The following is a 19,081-nucleotide window of genomic DNA, read 5'->3' as shown; positions in this document are numbered from 1 at the left end:
GTAGCGCAGAGGTTAGCATGCCCGCCTATGACGCTGAACGCCTGCATTCGAATCCTGGCGAGATCATCAAAAAAAATTTTCAACGGTGTTTATCCCCTCCTAATGCTGGCGACATTTGTTAGGTACTATGACATGTTTAAACTTCTCCCAAAGAGGTGTCGCACTGCGGCACACTGTTCGGACTCGGCTATAAAAAGAAGGCTGCTTATCATTGAGGACAGCACTCAGTGATATGTGAGAAGTTTACCCCAATTCCATAGTGGAATGTTCATGGGCAAATTAGCATTCGCAGATGCTAAGGGAAAGCCGAGAAGGGTCTCAGAGTACCTTGCACTAAGATCGACTCAAGATAGGATCTTCAGGATATGTGATTTTCCCAACAGGGAAGATTGTACAGCAGATGATGTGTGTGAGGACTATGAGAACTTGGTCTGCATGAATGACTTCAAAAAGGAGTTGGAAAGCGGATTGGGGTATTCTTTGATGCTTTCAATATGGATATGCCGTTTAGGCTGCCGCATGAGTCTATGGTCTCTCAGGTTATACTATCCCCAAAGAGATGTGGTACGGGGGCACGTCGTTCGGACTCGGCTATAAATAGGCGGCCCTTATAATTGAACTTAAAATTTGAATCGGACAGCATATGGGAGAAATTTGCCCGATTCCTTAGTAGAATGTTCATGGGATAATTTGCATTTCCCGATATGGAGGTCACCGTAGCGCAGTGGTTAGCATGTCGGCCTATGACGCTGAACGCCTGGGTTCGAATCCTGGCGAGAACATCAGAAAAAATTTTCAGCAGTGGTTTTCCCCACCTAATGCTGGCATCATTTTTGAGGTACAATGCCATGTAAAACTTCTCTCCAAAGAGGTGTCGCTCTGCGGCACATCGTTCGGACTTGGCTATAAAAAGGAGGCCCTTATAATTGAACTTAAAATTTGAAGCGGACAACATATGTGAGAAGTTTGCCCCTATTCCTTAGTGGAATGTTCATGGGCAAATTTACATTTGCAGATGCTAAGGGAAAACCGAGAAGGGTCTCAGAGTAATCGGACTGAGACCGACTCTAGATAGTATCTTCACCGACTCAAGATAGGATCTTTCTGTGGGCTATGGTCTCAAAGGTTGAGTTTTTATACCCTCCACCATAGGATGGGGGGTATACTAATTTCGTCATTCTGTTTGTAACTACTCGAAATATTCGTCTAAGACCCCAAAAGGATATATATTCTTGATCGTCGTGACATTTTATGTCCATATAGCCATGTCCGTCCGTCTGTCCGTCCGTCCGTCCGTCCGTCCGCCCGTCCATCTGTCTGTCGAAAGCACGCTAACTTTCGAAGGAGTTAAACTAGCCGCTTGAAATTTTGCACAAATACCTTTTTTTAGTGTAGGTCGGTTGGTATTGTAAATGGGCCATATCGGTCCATGTTTTGATATAGCTGCCATATAAACCGATCTTGGGTCTTGACTTCTTGAGCCTCTAGGGTGCGCAATTCTTATCCGATTGGAATGAAATTTCGCACGACGTGTTTGGTTATGATATTCAACAACTGTACCAAGTATGGTTGAAATCGGTCCATAACCTCATATAGCTGTCATATAAACCGATCTTGGGTCTTGATTTCTTGAGCCTCTAGAGGGCGCAATTCTTATCCGATTTGAATGAAATTTTGGCACGACGTGTTTTGTTCTGATATCCAACAACTGTGCCAAGTATGGTTCAAATCGGCCCATGACCTGATATAGCTGCCATATAAACCGATCTTGGGTCTTGACTTCTTAAGCCTCTAGAGGGCGCAATTCTTATCCGATTTGAATGAAATTTTGCATGACGTATTTTAATTTTACTTTCAACAACTGTGTCAAATAAGGTTCAAATCGGTGTATAACCTGATATAGCTGCCATATAAACCGATCTGGGATCTTGACTTCTTGACCCCTAGAGGTCGCAATTATTATCCGATATGCCTGAAATTTTGTACGACGGATCCTCTCATGACCATCAACAAACGTGTTTATTATGGTCTGAATCGGTCTATAGCCCAATACAGATCCCATATAAATCGTTCTCTCTATTTTACTTCGTGAGCCCCAATGGGCGCAATTTTTATACGAATTGGCTGAAATTTTACACAGGTCTCCAACATATAATTTAATTGTGGTCCGGACCATACCTTGATATCGTTTTAATAGCAGAGCAACTCTTTTCTTATATCCTTTTTTGCCTAAGAAGAGATGCCGGGAAAAGAACTCGATCCATGGTGGAGGGTATATAAGATTCGGCCCGGCCGAACTTAGCACGCTTTTACTTGTTTTGCCTAAGAAGAAATGCCGTGATCCATGCGATCCATGGTGGAGGGTATATAAGATTCGGCCCGGCCGAACTTAGCACCCAATTATTTTTTTTTTTTTTTTGCATTAGGTGAGATAATGCATTACGCATTCAACGATGGCCGTCACTATTCGCCCTATGCCGCGATTGGTCTCTACCAGCTAGAAACCCATCTTATCTCTGGCGATATGTAAACCACCTCAGAACCGGTCTAGCATTACCTCGAGGCGGATCCCTTGTTGCTCTTAAGCCTTTGTGTTCCTCCGTCAAGGTACCCTCTCCATATAGCAGTCGCTATATCATTGATGTCGATTCAAGGTCTCTTTCCTCTGAACTGAGTATCGCTTCGACAAATGTTGTCACGACTCTCCAGCTATCTTCTCTGCTGCACATCTTCGTTGTAAGGTTTTACGCTCTTATTTCGCCAATCTGCTATCCATGGTTGAGATCGGCGCCATAACCAATGTCAGAATAAGAATCTTGGGAAAGAATGTTACGCAATTGAAACTCAGGATTAATATGGCCTTGAAAAAAGTGAAGTTAAAATGCGAGATAGAATTTATAGGAGGCTTAAATCAACTCCTATCAAATAGGAAAGGTATTTGGCCCTAAGAAGACAAAATTGCCGACAGGGATGTTAAGGAACCCAAATGAAAGTTGTTTGGGTTAACCCTACGAATCTTTCACTCAAATTTCGAGTTAAGTGTCTATTGTTAAAAACATGCTGGGGCTAATTTATTACAAAATTTACATATTTTTAAATATTTTTCAATTTTTTTTTTAATTTTTAAAATTTTTCAATTTCTTTCCGAGCATCAGTCAACCCCTCTTTTTTAAATTTCTCAACCTTTAACTGGGTTAAAAATTTTTTAAAAATCTCTTGCCCAAGACAGCTGCCCTGATTTAGTTTCAATGTCTTTAAATGTCTTTTTTTTTTGTTTTTTTTTTTTTTTTTTTGAAATATTTTTTCCATTTCTCAATCTGCATCAATAAATTAAGCGCATAATGACAAATATGCGTTTTGATGAACCTAAGGAAAACAATGCTTTGAAATAGAATAGCTTTGTTAAAATACATAGAATATCACAAGCAACTATGCATGTGCGAAAAAAAAAATGTTTTGTTTTTATAGTACGACAATAAGCGTTAAATTATGAAACTTGAGGCATAGGTTCCCAAGCTTAACTCTAACTGTTCTATTAAGTTAGCCTTCGCGTTTGACTAAGTTTATAAACTGTTGTTTTGTGTTGAGACATACAGACAGGTGGTTATATTGAATTACATTCCTTAAATATTTGCATGTAAAATTTAAAGTGAATGAAAAGGAAAACAAAATATAACAAAAGATAATAACAAAAGGTGTAATCGGAAGGAATGCCGGTATTATAAATGGAAAATTAAATATAAGAAATTAAATATTTCAAATAAATGTTAGAAAACCAGGAATTATTGGATTGCCCAAAAAGTAATTGCGGATTTTTGATATAGTGGGTGTTGACTAATTTTTTCACAGCTTGTGACTCTGTAATTGCATTTTTTCTTCTGTCAGTTATCAGCTGTTACTTTTAACTTGCTTTAGAAAAAAGTGTAAAAAAAGTATATTTGATTAAAGTTCATTCTAAGTTTTATTAAAAATGCATTTACTTTCTTTTCAAAAAATCCGCAATTACTTTTTGGGCAACCCAATATATATGAAAAGATTATGAAAAGTCTGGGGTTTAAATGGGAGTTTATGGGAGTTTAAAGAAATCGCTAAGCTAAAATCAATGTTTACTTCATTTATAAGAAATTACCCTCTTTTTACAGCTGAGTTCGAACGGCGTGCTACCGAGAAAAATCATTTAGTAGAGAAGATTTACATGGCGGGAAACCTCACAAATATAGCTAGAATTGGATAGCCACCACCAGAAATTTTGCTTTGGAGGCTAACGCCAGGATAAATAGTAGAGAAGATTTACATGGCGGAAAACCTTACAAATATAGCCAGCATTACATAACCACCACCAGAAAATTTAGTTTTGGAGGTTAACGCCATGATAAATAGTAGAGAAGTTGCTGAAGTAGCTGAAAATCTCAAAAATATAGCCCGCATTGCCTAATCATCACTATAAAATTTTGTTTTTGAGATTATCGCAAGGATAAGCATCCAGGCGCTCAGCGTCATAGGCGGATATGCTAAATCCTATCCCACGATTACCTCTATTTATGTGTCATATGGAAAGTATATGAAAATTCTGTAGAGCGATAGTATGAAGTATAGAAAAAAGACTTAAGAAACGAACTTGAATTATTTATAACGGCGTCAAACAAAAGACTTAAGAAACGAACTTGAATTATTTATACCGGCGCCAAACAAAAGACTTAAGAAACGAACTTGAAAAATTTATACAGGCGCCAAACAAAAGACTTAAGAAACGAACTTGATTATTTTGTACTGGCAAAATTTCTTGTGTTTAGATTATCCAATCTAATTTGCCAAAACAAAAAATTAATAATCAAACCCCGTATGCTTAGCACCCTCTATACAACCATCTTAAATCATCTTCCCATTGCAATTATAAAATTTTGATTTATTTATAAATTTTTTTTATTGATTTTTCAAAGGTTTTCAATTTTACTAATTTCCCTCTTTCTTCTTTTTTTTATTTTATTTCTTTGCAGTTATCTTAAAATTAGTATTTAAACCGAATTGCAAATTGTAAACGATAATCAAAGAAAAACAGAAAATAGGTTTCGTTCAACATATTTGAGGCGCTGCGATCATGGGGAGCTTGACGGCGGCCAGTTTATCATGGCTGTCCGCTTTCATATGTTTGTTGTTGTTAAGCTGTAGCCGTTTACAAGTAAAAGCGGCTGACGATGTCTTTTCATGCCCAAATGGTAAGTTTGTTATTATCCAAATGCTTGCACAAACTCACAGTGTTAGTTTTAAGGCAGTTCGAATTGGAGTTGATGTGTGCATTACCAAGACCCTCCTTCGTTTGTTTAGGTCTATAAGATATGCTGATAAAATAAATAGTAAATATTTGTAGAGTAATTGTGTGTGCATGTGTTTGCTGTTGTGGCACTGGCTACAGCTGAGCCATTTAAATTCCAAGAAATGGAAAACAAGGGAGATAGATATAAATGTTTGATTCCAATTTTTTTTTTACTATATTAAATCAACCATAGGATGGACTTATACAAATTTTTTCATTCCGTTTGCAACACCTCGAAATATTCGTCTAAGACCCCATTAAGTATATATATTTTTGATTGTCTTGACATTTGAAGCCCATTTAGCCATGTCCATCCGTTTGTCCGTCCGAACGTCCGTCCGTCCGTCCATCTGTCTGTCTGTCTGTCCGTCCGTCTGTCTGTCTGTCCGTCCGTCAGTCCGTTCGTCCGTCAGTCTGCCGAATGCACGCTAACTTCGAAGGAGTAAATCTATGCGCTTGAAATTTTGCACAAATACTTCTTATTAGTGTAGGTCGGATGGAATTGTAAATGGGCCATATGCGTCCATGTTTTGGTATAGCTGCTGTATAAACTGATCGTGAATCTTGACTTCTTGAGCCTCTAGAGGGCGCAATTCTCATCCAATTTGGCTAAAATTTTGCACGGCGTATTTTGTTAGGATTTCCAACTTCTATGATAGGTATGGTTGAAATCGGTCCATTACTTGATATAGCTGTCACGTAAAACGATCTCGAATCTTAACCTCTTGAGCCACTAGAGGGCGTAATTCTTATCCGATTTGGCTGAAAATTTCTGGATTTCTGGAGGATTTCTGTTATCGCTTTCAAGAACTTTGTTATGTTTGGTTGAAATCAGCCTATAACCTGATATAGCTGTCTTATTAACCGATCTGGGGTCTTGACTCCTTTAGCCTCTAGAGGGCGCAATTCTTATCCGATTTGGCTGAAATTTTGCATGACGTGTTTCGTTATGACTTTTAACAACTATGCCAAGTATGGTTCAAATCGGTATATAACCTAATATGGCTGCCATATAAACCGATCTGGGATCTTGACTTCTTTGACCTCTAGAGGGCGCAATTCTCATCCAATTTGGCTGAAATTTTGCTTGAGGTGTTTTGATATGACTTTCAACAACTATGTTAAGTATGTTTGAAATCGGTCTGTAACCTGATATAGCTACCATATAAACCGATCTGGGGTCTTGACTTCTTGAGCCACTAGAGGGCGTAATTCTTATCTGATTTGGCTGAAATTTTATACGATGTTTTTCTTTATGTCATCAAACAACTGTGCTAAGTATGTTTGAAATCGGTCTATGCCTGAGCCACTAGAGGGCGCAATTCTTATATGAATTGGCTGAAATTTAGCATGAGGTGTTTCGCTATGATTTCCAACAACTGTGCCAAGTATGGTTGAAATCGGTTCATAAAATGCTATAGCTGCCATATAAACCGATCTAGGGTCTTGACTTCTTGAACCTCTAGAGGGCGCAATTCTTATCTGATTTGGCTGAAAGTTTGCAAGAGGTGTTTTGTTATGACTTCCAACTACTTTGCTAAGTATGATTGAAATCGGTATGTAACCTGATATATCTATCATATAAAGCTATCTTGAATCGTGACTTCTTGAGCCACTAGAGGGCGCAATTGTTATCTGACTTGGCTGAAATTTTGCATACGGTGTTTTGTTATGACATCCAATAACTATGCTAAGTATGGCTCAAATCAGTCAATAATGTTAGGTTATGGACTGAATTGAACCATACTGCCATATGAACAGATCAAGGGTCTTGACTTCTAGGGCCTTTAGAGGGCGACTTGGCTGAAATTTCACACGAAGTGTTCTATTTTCAACTATCAATAACTGTGCTAAGAATGGTTCAAATTGGGCAATAACCTGATATAGCTGCCGTATAAACCGATCTGGGATCTTGACTTCTTTGACCTCTAGAGGGCGCAATTCTCATCCAACTTGGCTGAAATTTTGCTTAAGGTGTTTGGATATGACTTTCAACAATTTTGTTAGGTATGTTTAAAATTGGTCTGTAAGCTGATATAGCTGTCATACAAACCGATCTGGGGTCTTGACTTCTGGAGCCTATAGAGGGCGCAATTACTATCCGATTTGACTGAAATTTTGTACAACGGCTTCTCCCATGACCTTCGCTATAAGTGTCCAATATGGTCTGAAGCGGTCTATAGCCTGATACAGCTCCTATATAAACCGATCGCCCTATTCTACATCTTGAGCCCCTAAGGGGCGCAATTCTTATTCGATTTGGCGGAAATTTTACACAATGACTTCTGCTATGGTCTCCAATAGCATAGAAAATCTTTTCTTTTATCCTTTGTTTGCCTAAAAAGAGATATCGGGAAAATAACTCGACAAATGCCATCCATGGTGGAGGGTATATAAGATTCTGCCCGGTCGAACTGAGAACGCTTTTACTTGTTATACCCATTACCGAAGTATGGGGGTATATTCATTTTGTAATTCCGTTTGCAACACATCGAAATATCCATTTCCGACCCTATAAAGTATATCTATTCTTGATCAGGGTAAACATATAAGACTATCTAGCCATGTCCGTCCGTCTGTCTTTTGAATCAATCCACAGTCATTAAAACTAGAGATATTGAGCTGGAACTTTGCACAGATTCTTTTTTTGTCCATAAGCAGGTTAAGTTCGAAGATGGGCTATATCGGACTATATCTTGATATAGCCCCCATATAGACCGATCGGCCAATTTAGGGTCTTAGGCCCATAAAAGCCACATTTATTATCCGATTTTGCTAAAATTTGCGACAGTGAGTTGTGTTAGGCCCTTCGACATCCTTTGTCAATTTGGCTCAGATCGGTCTAGATTTGGATATAGCTGCCATATAGACCGATCCTCCGATTTGGGGTCTTAGGCCCATAAAAGCCACATTTATTATCCGATTTTGCTGAAATTTGGGACAGTGAGTTGTGTTAGGCCCTTCGACATCCTCCGTGAATTTGGCTCAGACCGGTTCAGATTTGGATATAGCTGCCATATAGACCGATCCTCCGATTTAGGGTCTAAGTCCCATAAAAGCCACATTTATTATCCGATTTCGCTGAAATTTGGGACAGTGAGTTGTGTTATGCCTGTCGACATCTTTCTTCAATTTGGCCCAGATCGGTTCAAATTTGGATATAGCTGCCATATTGACCGATTTCTTGATTTATGGTTTTGGGCCCATCAAATGCTTATATATTATCCGATGTCGCCAAAATTTGGGACAGTGAGTTAAGTTAAACCCCTTGACATACTTCTGCAATATCGCACAGATCGGTTCAGATTTGGATATAGCTTCCATATTGACCGATATCTACGTTTTAGGTTTTGGGGCCATAAAAGACGCATTTATTGTCCGATGTCGCTGAAATTTGAGACAGTGAGTTTGGTTAGGCTCTTCGAAGTCCTTCTTCAATTTTGCCCAGATCGGTCGAGATTTGAATATAGCTGCCATATAGACCGATATCGCGATTTAAGGTCTTGGCCCCATAAAAGGCGCATTTATAATCCGATTTCACTTAAATTTGACACAGTGACTTATGTTAGGCCTTTCGACATCCGTGTCGTATATGGTTCAGATCGGTTTATTTTTAGATATAGCTAGTGTACTTTTAGTATTTGGTCCAAATCGGAACATATTTTGATATAACTGATATGGGACATAAGGTATGAAATTTCCACCGAAATTTGATGAAAGGTGGTTTACATATATTCCCGAGGTGGTGGGTATCCAAAGTTCGGCCCGGCCGAACTTAACGCCTTTTTACTTGTTTTCGTTTAATCGGTTAGGATATGCCCTTTTTAGACGCTTTAGAGATAAAATCGGGGAAATGGTTTACATGAGGGCCATATCTAAGGATAGGGCGTTTTTTGATAGACGAACGAATAGCTGGATGTTTTGTATTCAACATTAGAAGTCATAGTGGTCAAGTATATAGGTTCTTAGGTCAATATTTCACATTGTTGCAAACAGTATGACAAATTTATTATACCCCCTCTACTCTATTGTGTTGTTTAAAAAATACAATCAACTAAAAGTTAAACAGTTATGTTATGCAGACACGCGTACTTTCATAAAATTAAAGTCATTAAAACTTCATGTCTGTCCCAACAACGTTTGGCCATTCAGTTATTTTTGTGTTTCTTGGCTGGCCAACAATGACTGACTCCATTTGCCGTTAAGCAAATAAGTCGGCTATTAAAAGAAAAATACAACAAAAACAAATGCTACAAATCAGTGCCGTGTGAGTCCAGACCCAGATATGCAAGGTGTAATATATGATAATACCAACATTATATGCACTCACTCACTTCATTAGCCACACATAGGAACGGGGAAAATGGTTCAGGGGTGATGTTGCGCTGGAACATGGTGTGGGCAGTGTGCAATAATTTATTTGGTATTTTCTTAAGAGATTTCTTCACTCATTTGCAGTGTTGCCTTGTTAAAAACTCAAATGTTGAAATCATTGATTTTTTTTACTTCCCTAGCTTTTGTTTAGGTGTTATTTAAATGTTAAACGGGTGACACAATAAAAGTTGAAGCCATTACATGACTTATTTTCTTCGTAAACGGTAATGTAAACGGCTATGCAGAGGAGGAGAAAGATTGCAATATCTGCCATGAGGTGAATAAATGGAAATTATTGAAGACAAATGTTTTTGTTTATGGACTTGTGGGGAAAAATAGGAAGGAAAAAAAAGAGGCTCATATTGGAAGACATTAAGTTCATATACAAGTAACAGCTTCAGCGAAATCAGGCAAGAAGTCAGCTTTTATGAGATAAAGACCCAAAATTAGAAGTTCGATCTTATGACTACTATATCTGTATAGTCTGATCTGAACCATATATAGGTCAGATGTCGGGGAGTTTAAATTAACTCACTGTTTCAAATTTCAGCGAAATTGGTTACAAAAATAAAGCTCAGACCCTTTATCAAAAGGTCGGTCCATATGGCAGCTATATCCAAATATAGTCCTATCAGAATCATATTTGGATTGGATGTTGGGAGGCTTACAACAACTCACTATTAAAAATAAAAAAAAATTTCAACGAAATCGGGTAATAAATGCTGCTTTTATGGGCTTAAGACTCCTTATCGGGAGATCGGTCTATATGACAGCTATATCTGGATATAGTCCGATCTGAACCATATTTAGCTCAGATGTCGGGAAGATTAAATTAACTCACTGTTTCAAATTTCAGCAAAATCGGTTAAAAAATAAAGATTTTATGGGCTTCAGACCCTTTATCGGGAGATCGGTCTATATGACAGCCATATCTGAATAATGTCCGATCTGAGTCATATTTGGGTTGGATGTTGGGAGGCTTAAAACAACTCACTGTTTAAAATTTCAACGAAATCGGGTAATAAATAAAGCTTTTATGGGCTTCAGACCCTTTATCGGGAGATCGGTCTATATGACAGCCATATCTGAATAATGTCCGATCTGAGTCATATTTGGGTTGGATGTTGGGAGGCTTAAAACAACTCACTGTTTAAAATTTCAACGAAATCGGGTAATAAACAAAGCTTTTATGAGCTTCAGACCCTTTATCGGGAGATCGGTCCATATTTGGATCAAATATCAGGAGGCCTTCAAATTTCAGCGAAAACTGATAAAAAAATAAAGTTTTAATATTTGGATCAAATATCAGGAGGCCTTCAAATTTCAGTGAAAACTGATAAAAAAATAAAGTTTTAATGGGTTTCAGACCTTCTATCGGGTGATCGGTCTATATGGCAGCTATATGTAAATATAGTCCGATATGAAGCGTATAAAGTTCGGATGTTGGGAGGCTTAGAAATACTCACTGTTTCAAATCTAAGCGAAATCCTTTAAAAAATAAAGTGTTAATGGGCTTCAGACCTTTTATCGCCAGATCGGTTCATATGGCGGCTATATCTAAATAAAGTCCGATCTTTCCCATATTCAAGTCAGATGTTGAGAGGTCGAAGGCTACTCACCGTTTCAAATTTTAGCAAAATCGGATACAAAGTAAAGCATTTATGGGCTTCAGACCCTCTGCCGGTAGATCAGTTTATATAGCTGCTATATCAAAATATGGTCCGATTTGGCTCATTCAAGAATATAACCAGCTTGCAGCAAAAAAAACGTATCCGTGTCAAATTTCAGCTCAATATCTCAATTTTTGAAGGCTGTAGAGTGATCACAACAGACGGACGGACAGACGGATAGACGGACAGACACACGGACATCGTTAAATCGAATTTTACGACGTAAATGGGCCATATCGGACCATGTTTTGATATAACTGCCTTATAAACCGATCTCCCCCTTACCCTAATTTTCAGAAACGCCAGATCTCGGAGATGGGTGGTGCGATTTAAGCGAAATTTTGTGTGCCCTCATATAGTACCCTAGAAATAAACATTTGGTATCCAAATTTCGGATAGGGTACCTAGGGGGGCTGCCCCTCCCTAAAACCTACCAAACATGTATTTAGACCAATCACGACAATATGGAACTCAAATGAAAGCTATTTAGGATAAGAAAACGTATCTGATATCCAATTGTCGGACCAAGTGCTAGTGGGACCACCCAAAGCCCCAAAACACCCTTAAATCGGACATATTTACCGACCATGGCAATATGGGACTCAAATGAAAGGTATTTGCGAGTAGAATACAAATCTGATATCCAAATGGGGGACCACGCTTCTGGGGGTGGACCCCTTCCCCTAAAACACTCCCCAAACAGGACTTATTTACTGACCATGGGAATATGGGATTTAAATAAAAGGTATTTGAATGTAGAATACAAATCTGATATCAAAATGTGGGACCACGCTTCTGGGGGGTGGACCCCTTCCCCTAAAACACCCCCCAAACAGGACTTATTTACTGACCATGGAAATATGGGGCTTAAATAAAAGGTATTTGAGCGTAGAATACGAATCTGATATCAAAATTTGGGACGAAGTGTTTGGGGGGCCGCCTCTCACCAAAAACATCCCCCAAAGTGGATAAATTTACGACCATACCAATATGGGGCTCAAATGAAAGGTCTTTGGGAGTAAAGCACGAATTTGATATCTATATTTGGGAAAAGTGCTTATGGAGCCTCCCCACCCCCACAACACCACCCAACCCCCAAAACACCCCTAAATCGGACATATTTACCGACCATGGCAATATGGGACTCAAATGAAAGGTATTTGCGAGTAGAATACGAATTTGATATCCAAATGTGAGACCACGTTTCTGGGGGTCCACCCCTTTCACAAAACACCCCCAAACAGGACTTATTAACTGACCATGGGAATATGGGGTTTAAACAAAAGGTATTTGAGTGTAGAATTAGAATCTGGTATCCAAATATGGGACCAAGTGTTTGGGGGAGCCTCTTCCCAAAAACATCCCCCAAAGGGTGCAAATTTACGACCATAACAATATGGGGCTCAAATGAAAGGTCTTTGGAAGTAAAGCACGAATTTGATATCAATATTTGGGAAAAGTGTTTATGGGGCCACCCCACCCCCACAACACCACCCAACCCCCAAAACACCCCTTAATCGGACATATTTACCGATCATGGCAATATGGGACTCAAATGAAAGGTATTTGCGAGTAGAATACAAATCTGATATCCAAATGTGGGACCACGCTTCTGGGGGGTGGACCCCTTCCCCTAAAACACCCCCCAAACAGGACTTATTTACTGACCATGGAAATATGGGGTTTAAATAAAAGGTATTTGAGTGTAGAATTAGAATCTGGTATCCAAATATAGGACCATGTGTTTCGGGGGCCGCCTCTCCCCAAAAACATCCCCCGAAAGGGAACAAATTTACGACCATAACAATATGAGGCTCAAATGAAAGGTCTTTGGAAGTAAAGCACGAATTTGATATCAATATTTGGGAAAAGTGTTTATGGGGCCACCCCACCCCCACAACACCACCCAACCCCCAAAACACCCCTAAATCGGACATATTTACCGATCATGGCAATATGGGACTCAAATGAAAGGTATTTGCGAGTAGAATACAAATCTGATATCCAAATGTGGGACCACGTTTCTGGGGGTCCACCCCTTTCACAAAACACCCCCAAACAGGACTTATTTACTGACCATGGGAATATGGGGTTTAAATAAAAGGTATTTGAGTGTAGAATTAGAATCTGGTATCCAAATATGGGACCAAGTGTTTGGGGGAGCCTCTCCCCAAAAACATCCCCCAAAGGGGGCAAATTTACGACCATAACAATATGGGGCTCAAATGAAAGGTCTTTGGGAGTAAAGCACGAATTTGATATCAATATTCGGGAAAAGTGTCTATGGGGCCACCCCAAAACCCCACAACACCACCCAAATGGTAAGTATTTGCTGACTATTGCAATAGAAGGCTCAAGTAAAAGGGTTTTTAAAGTGGAACACGAATCCGATATATATTTTCAAGGCCAAAACACCCCCAAGCCGGGCATGTTCGCCGACTATGGAAATATGGGGCTCATATTAAAGGTATGTGGGAGTAGACCACGTATCTGATATCAACATTAGGGGCCAACTGTCTAGCGAATGTCCCACCACCATAACAACCCCCGAATAGGACGTATTTGCTCACCAAGACAATTTGGGTCTTAAAGAGAGGGGAACTAAATATTCATAGTTTTTAGAGCCAATACCCCAAACCGGACATATTGGCAGACTTTTGCAATAAGGAGTTTAAATGAGATTAGAAAACGAATTTGATATCCAATTTTGAGGGCAACGGCAATATGGTGTTTAAATAAATGATATGTAGATATATGAGAATAGAGCACGTTGCTGATATATTTTCAGGGCTTAGTGTTTGGGGGACCACCCCAATCCCCAAAAAAAAACACCCCTAAATCGGGCATATTTACCGACCATGTCAATGTGGAGCTTTAATGAAAGGTTTTGGGGGTTAGAGCAAGAATTGATAACCACTTGCGGGACCAATTGTCTGGGGGTCTACTCCTTTCCCAAAATACCCCACAAACAGCTATCTTTTAGTGACCATCGCAATATGGGGTTCAAATAAAGATATTTGGGAGTAAAATACGAATTTGATATCCAAATGTATGACCATGTATTTAGAACATCACCCCCTCCCCAAAACACCCTCAAAAGAGGCCAATTTTTCGACCATACCAATATGTAGCTCACATGAAAGGAATTTGAGATTAGAAAACGAATTTGATAACCTATTTTGGGGCCATGTGTTTGGGGGATGCCTCATCCTGTAAACTCCTCTTAAGCCAATGGCAATATGGGGTTTAAAGAAATGGTATTTGAGAGAAGAGCACGATGCTGATATTTTTTCAGTGCCAAGTATCTGGGGGACCACCTCTCCTCCGAAAATACCACTAAATCAGACATCATGAGAATATCGGGCTGAAATTAATTATTTTAAGAATGGAGTACATCCATTACATCCAAACTTAAATTCGTAGACCAATAAAGATCATATGGGATTCAGATAAAGGCACTTATTTTGTTAAACTGTTAGTCAAGTTAGCATGGTATTTCACTAAATGATCTTTAATTGTCGAAAATAAATATTGCAAGAAAACTTTTGATCCATATAAAGTAAAAGAGGGTGCAGCGGAGCGGGCCCGGGTCAGCTAGTAGCTACTAAAAAGACCAATATTTTGTTATATACAATTGAACAATGACTTGTACTTATTAGTATTTGGTCTAAATCGGACCCTAATTCGATATGGCTGCTATGGGGCATTAGATATGGATTTTCACTGGATTTTGACGAAAGCTGGTTAACATATATACCCGAGGTGGTGGGTATCCAAAGTTCGGCCCGGGCTTAACGCCTTTTTATTGCTTTTTCATATGCAAATCTCTGAGTAAATCTTTTGTATTTTTTTCTTCAAAATTTATATTCCTTAGGTGACAAAATTACCTATTACAAGCATATAACAAATTTAACACCCTATAATAATGTGGTGTATTAAATCATGATAAGATTGATTTCCTCCCTATACCCCCTAGATAAAAAGATTCATCTTTCATAGTTAACTCCATAATAACTTCATAATTGTTCATATTTAATTTCAAGGTTATTCTTTGCTAAAGCCCTATTGATTCGTTTTTCGAAATTTATTTTATTACTTATATATGCATGTTGTGTGACTAAATTCAAATTCATTATTTAGTAGGTGATTGATGATGAGATGATCATAAAAACCATGTCAAAGTTGATTATTGAATTGAACTTCTGATGTGAGTATTTTATAAACTCATGCAAACATATATATACACCAAATACATATAAAATATCCATGACATCGTATATAAGCATTAAAGTTGCATGTTTTTGTGATCGAAACAAGTTTTGATCACTCATAATGATGCAGATATTCAAAAATCAAACTTCAAAATATGACAAAATAAAAAGTCAGTGAATTTTAGTTGGTTTTTTTTTAAAGACTTCACAGCCAATGAAACTTGTTCATCATCAACATCATCTTTAATAAGAAATTATGTTGGGTCTGTGACTCGTTGTTTTTGAAATTTTCTTTTGTCATAAAGCCATAAAGTTTTCTGGTTTATAGTGATGTTAATTAAGCCAACATAAAAATCAACATTTTGCTGTGTTTTTTCTTAGAGGTAGGAGTAGTAAACGCAGCAACCGCATTTACTCTTATGCATTATACATTTATGAGTATGATAATTTTAATAACAATTCATTATTATCTTAACTACTTGTTACTATTTTGTAGTACTGATTTTTGTTTTAGGATTTTTCATATAAATTTGAAAAGAGAAAAGCAAGTTTAATGTGTCAATGGATTTGTAACATAATGTTAAAGCTAAAGTCATTGTCTAGGAAATAAAAACAAAACAAATAGGGAGGAAATTATTAAAATTTTGACCTGGTTAAGAATAAACAAAAAAAAATATACAAATTAAAATATTAACAAGTAAGAGCGTGCTATAGATCGATTTCGACCATATTGAACACGCCCAAAGTCCATGAGAGAAGTCGTTGTACAAAATTGAAGCCAAATCGGATGAGAATTGCGCCCTCTATTGGCTTAAAAAGTCAAGATCCAAAATCGGTTTACAGGGACCAGGAACCGATTTGAACCATACTTAGCACAGTTGTTGAAAATCATAAGAAAACACCTCACGCGAAATTTCAGCCAAATCGGATAAGAATTGCGCCCTCTAGTGGCTTAAGTAGTCACGATCAAAAATCGGTTTACATGGAAGCTATATCAAAACATGGACCGATATGGCCCATTTACAATCCTAACCAACTTACATTAATAAGAAGTTTTTGTGCAAAATTTCAAGCAGCTAGCTGTACTCCTTCGAAAGTTAGATTGTTCTCGAAAGATAGACGGACGGGCGGACATGGCTAGTTTGACTTAAAATGTCATGACGATCACAAATATGTATACTTTATGGAGTCTTAGACGAATATTTCGAGGAGTTACAAATAGAATGACGAAATAAGTATACCCCCATCTTATGGTGCATGGTATAAAAATATTTGGGTATTCTTTATTTGGTAAGGATTAAACGGGTGGTCTAAAGCCAGACAATATCATATGGAAATCAGACCTGAAATAAATCGGGTTTCGATATAATAAGGGGTTTTAGATAGAAGATGGGAACAGATATCATTTCACATAAGCCATTCCTTATATTTTACATTCTTATAATTATAGAAAATTTTTTTGTTAAGCTAAATAATAGATAGGGACAAGTCCTAGTGGTGTTTTATTCAAGCACCTGCTGTGCTGGCTTAGTCCAGCAGGGCTCTTAGCCCCGGGTGAATATAATGCGTCTACCAACGCCAACATACATGACCGTAGCCAGCATGTGTAGCAATTCCATACCACGTTGTTTGGACATGATCTTCCCCTTGGTTTGAAGCTGAGTACCACCTAAAACTCCTTTCGATCTATAATTCATGGCACTCGGTTTATGGCATGCAACACCACACCGACAATCGAAATGCCCTTGCTGACATTTTAGGTCTAAAGCACAGCCATCACGTTGCTCCCAACTGGGCCTTCCAATAGTGATGCTTGAACCGAAGTTCCTGGGGCTACTGATTTCCGTGGTACTAGACTAAGGACTCTGGTGATACCACGTAGTCCAACTATTTCCAATTGTACTGCAAACAGTTCCGAATTGGTCACATGGTGGCATTATGCAAGCACCATCCCGTAGCAACACTTTATTCAGAGCCATTAGAAATCAGGTGGCCCAGCACAAGATTGAGCCAATACAGTAATGCCATCGAAACATCCACACAGCAAGGTAGTCATTCTGCTATTCACAAAGAATAGCAGCGACACAGTGTGGAAAACATTCAAACTGTCAGAGCTTCTACCCTCTCAAGGTGGAAACAGAATGAGCATGTTAAACTTTGTTTATGAGCTATGCGTTGCAAAAATGCAACTCCGTATGTAAGTCCCACAAAAGCAACGCAAACAAGTAAAAAGGAGTTAAGTTCGGCCGGGCCGAACTTTGGATACCCATCACCTCGGGTATATATATAAACCACCTTTCATCAAAATCCGGTTAAAATTGCATACCTTATGTCCCTTAGCAATATATATCGAAATATGATCCGATTTGGACCAAATAGTAATAAATACAAGTTATTGTTCAATTATGTATAACAAAATATTGGTCTTTTTAGTAGCTATATCTAAAAGTAAACCGATCTGACTCATATACAAAATGGATGTCGAAAACGTAAGTCAATGTGTCAAATTTCAGTTAAATCGGATTATAAATGCTCCTTTTTTGGGGCCAAGACTTTAAATCGAGATATCGGTCTATAAGGCAGTTATATGCAAATCTTGATCGATCTAGACCAAATTGCAGAAATATGTGGAGGGGCTTAACTCAACTCTCTGTCCCAAATTTCGGCAACATCGGACAATAAATGCTCCTTTTATGGCCCCAAAACATAAAATCGAGAGATCGGTCAATATGGCAGCTATATCCAAATCTGGACCGATTTTGAAGAATTGAGGAAGGATGTCGAAGGGCCTAACAGAACTCACTGTCCCAAATTGCGGCGACATCGGACAATAAATGCGCTTTTTATGGCCCCAAAACCTAAAACCGAGAAATCGGTCTATATGGCAGCTATATCCAGATCTGTATCGATCTGTGCCATAATGCAGAAGTATATCAAGGGGTTTAACTTAACTCACTGTCCCAAATTTCGGCGACATCGGACAATCAATGCGCCTTTTATGGGCCTAAGATCCTAAATCGGAGGATCGGTCTATATGGCAGCTATATCAAAATCTGGACCGATCTGAGCCAAATTGACGAATAATATCGAAGGGCCTAATACAACTCCACGTCCCAAATTTCAGCAAAATCGGATAATAAATGTGGCTTTTATTGGCCTAAGACCCTAAATCGGCGGATCGGTCTATATGGGGGCTATATCAAGATATAGTCCAATATAGCCCATCTTCCAACTTAACCTGCTTATGGACAAAAAAATATTCTGTGCAAAGTTTCAGCTCAATATCTCTATTTTTGAAGACTGTAGCGTGATTTCAACAGACAGACGGAGAGACGGACAGACGGACGTACTTGTCTAGATCGTCTTAGATTTTTACGCTGATCAAGATTATATATATACTTTATAGGGTCGGAAATGGATATTTCAAAGTGTTGCAAACGGAATGACAAAATTAATATACCCCCATCCGTCGGTGGTGGGTATAAATATACAAGTTAAAATATTAACAAGTA

General features: G+C 38.4%; 1 protein-coding gene across 3 annotated transcripts in view; it reads left to right on the top strand.

The window, feature by feature from the left end:
• LOC106085070 (sushi, von Willebrand factor type A, EGF and pentraxin domain-containing protein 1) overlaps window positions 1–19,081 on the top strand; it is a 134,107-nt gene that overhangs the window by 37,190 nt on the left and 77,836 nt on the right. For all 3 annotated transcript variants that reach the window (XM_059364541.1, XM_059364542.1, XM_059364540.1), the window contains exon 2: window positions 4,998–5,216. In XM_059364541.1, coding sequence (XP_059220524.1) covers window positions 5,099–5,216 — 118 coding nt within the window. In that variant the 5' untranslated portion in view covers window positions 4,998–5,098. The remainder of the gene's footprint in view (window positions 1–4,997; window positions 5,217–19,081) is intronic.

The sequence above is a fragment of the Stomoxys calcitrans genome, chromosome 3 (assembly GCF_963082655.1).
Source record: "Stomoxys calcitrans chromosome 3, idStoCalc2.1, whole genome shotgun sequence".
Classification (NCBI taxonomy): Eukaryota; Metazoa; Arthropoda; class Insecta; order Diptera; family Muscidae; genus Stomoxys; species Stomoxys calcitrans.
This window is presented reverse-complemented; position numbering and strand designations above follow the sequence as displayed.